Source organism: Myotis davidii, unplaced genomic scaffold, assembly GCF_000327345.1.
Source record: "Myotis davidii unplaced genomic scaffold, ASM32734v1 scaffold358, whole genome shotgun sequence".
NCBI classification, from domain to species: domain Eukaryota; kingdom Metazoa; phylum Chordata; class Mammalia; order Chiroptera; family Vespertilionidae; genus Myotis; species Myotis davidii.
The window spans coordinates 529,906-531,077 of record NW_006290768.1 but is presented as its reverse complement, the minus strand read 5'-3'; the positions used below and the strand labels follow the sequence as shown (position 1 = coordinate 531,077).

Here is a 1,172-nt window from a genome sequence, read left to right as displayed (position 1 = left end):
AGCCCGGGCAGCCGCCCTGGCCCTGACCCTGACCCACCCGCCTGCCGCCCGCAGCCGGGACTGCCCCATCTTCTACATGCGCAAGAAGGTGCGCAAGGACCTGGAGGACCAGGAGCAGCTTCTGAGGCGCTTCGGGCCCCCTGGCCCCGAGGCCTGGTGACCCCTGACTTCTTCAGGCTTCCCAGGAGGGCCCTGCCGGCGGGGACCGGTGGAGAACTAATAAAGTTTGGACCTTTTGTTACCTGGTGCTTTGTGTTTGGTGTCTGGGGGGGCGGGGGACAAAGTCCACGGTCAGGCCCTGACCCCCAGGTGCCCCACTGGACGCCTCCCCCTGTGCAGGACACCTGGGCTCCCGCCCCGCTGCCAGCCCTCACAGGCCCGGCCTGCCTCAGTCCCCCCGGAGCCTGAGTGGGCATCTCTGGGCACCCACTCCCCTGCCGACAGCTCTGCCCAGCGCACCCTCCCTGCGGCAGCTGGCCCTCCAGGTGCTGGCCCCTTTCCTCCAGGCCTGGGGCAGCCCCGGCTCGTGGGCTCCCACTCCCCACGACCCAGGGGACCCCGCTCTGTGTCACACCCACGATGTTTCCACCTTAGGGTCCTCATCCGCATTGGGGCTGGGTTTTCCTCAGGGACACGCCCCCCTGCTTGTGACCCCCACTTCACTGACCAAGGACCCCATTTACGGTCCTCCAAGTCCAGCTCCTCTCCTCCACCCCTCAGGGTTACCCCCGCTCCCAACTGCGGGGATCCCCAAATCCAGCCGGCTCCTGGGCCCGCCCTCCCCACCACGTGACCCAGAGGTTGTGCAATCCGGCCCCCTCCCCTGGCCCCCTCCCTGAGGGGGTTTTCCAGGAGGGCTGAGCTCAGGCACCCCTGCCCCCAGGGGGCCGGGCCAAGGTATAAATAGGGGTGGCGGCTGCCACCAGCAGTGAACACAGCCCGGCACCGCCATGCTCGCCCTGGAGGCTGCACAGTGAGTGGGGCCCCTAAACCCGCACACAGGACCCCGGCCCCCCCATCCCCTGCCCCTCTGCCAGGCCTCCCCCAGCGGTGGTCTCGGCTGACAGCCTCACTGGGGGGGTGTCCACACTCACACCTGCCCCTCTGGGTCTCTCCTCCCTCCCACCTCTGATTCCTCCGTCCTCCTGTCTCCCCCTGGACCCCACGGACCT

At 68.8% G+C, this 1,172-nt stretch overlaps 1 protein-coding gene across 1 annotated transcript in view; it reads left to right on the top strand.

Moving 5' to 3' along the window:
- Window positions 1-241, top strand: part of POLD1 (polymerase (DNA directed), delta 1, catalytic subunit) — a 31,185-nt gene extending 30,944 nt beyond the window's left edge. The window contains exon 23 of the mRNA XM_015563999.1: window positions 55-241. Within this exon, the coding sequence (XP_015419485.1) occupies window positions 55-160 (106 nt within the window). The 3' untranslated portion in view covers window positions 161-241. The remainder of the gene's footprint in view (window positions 1-54) is intronic.
- The last annotated feature ends 931 nt before the right edge of the window (window positions 242-1,172 follow it).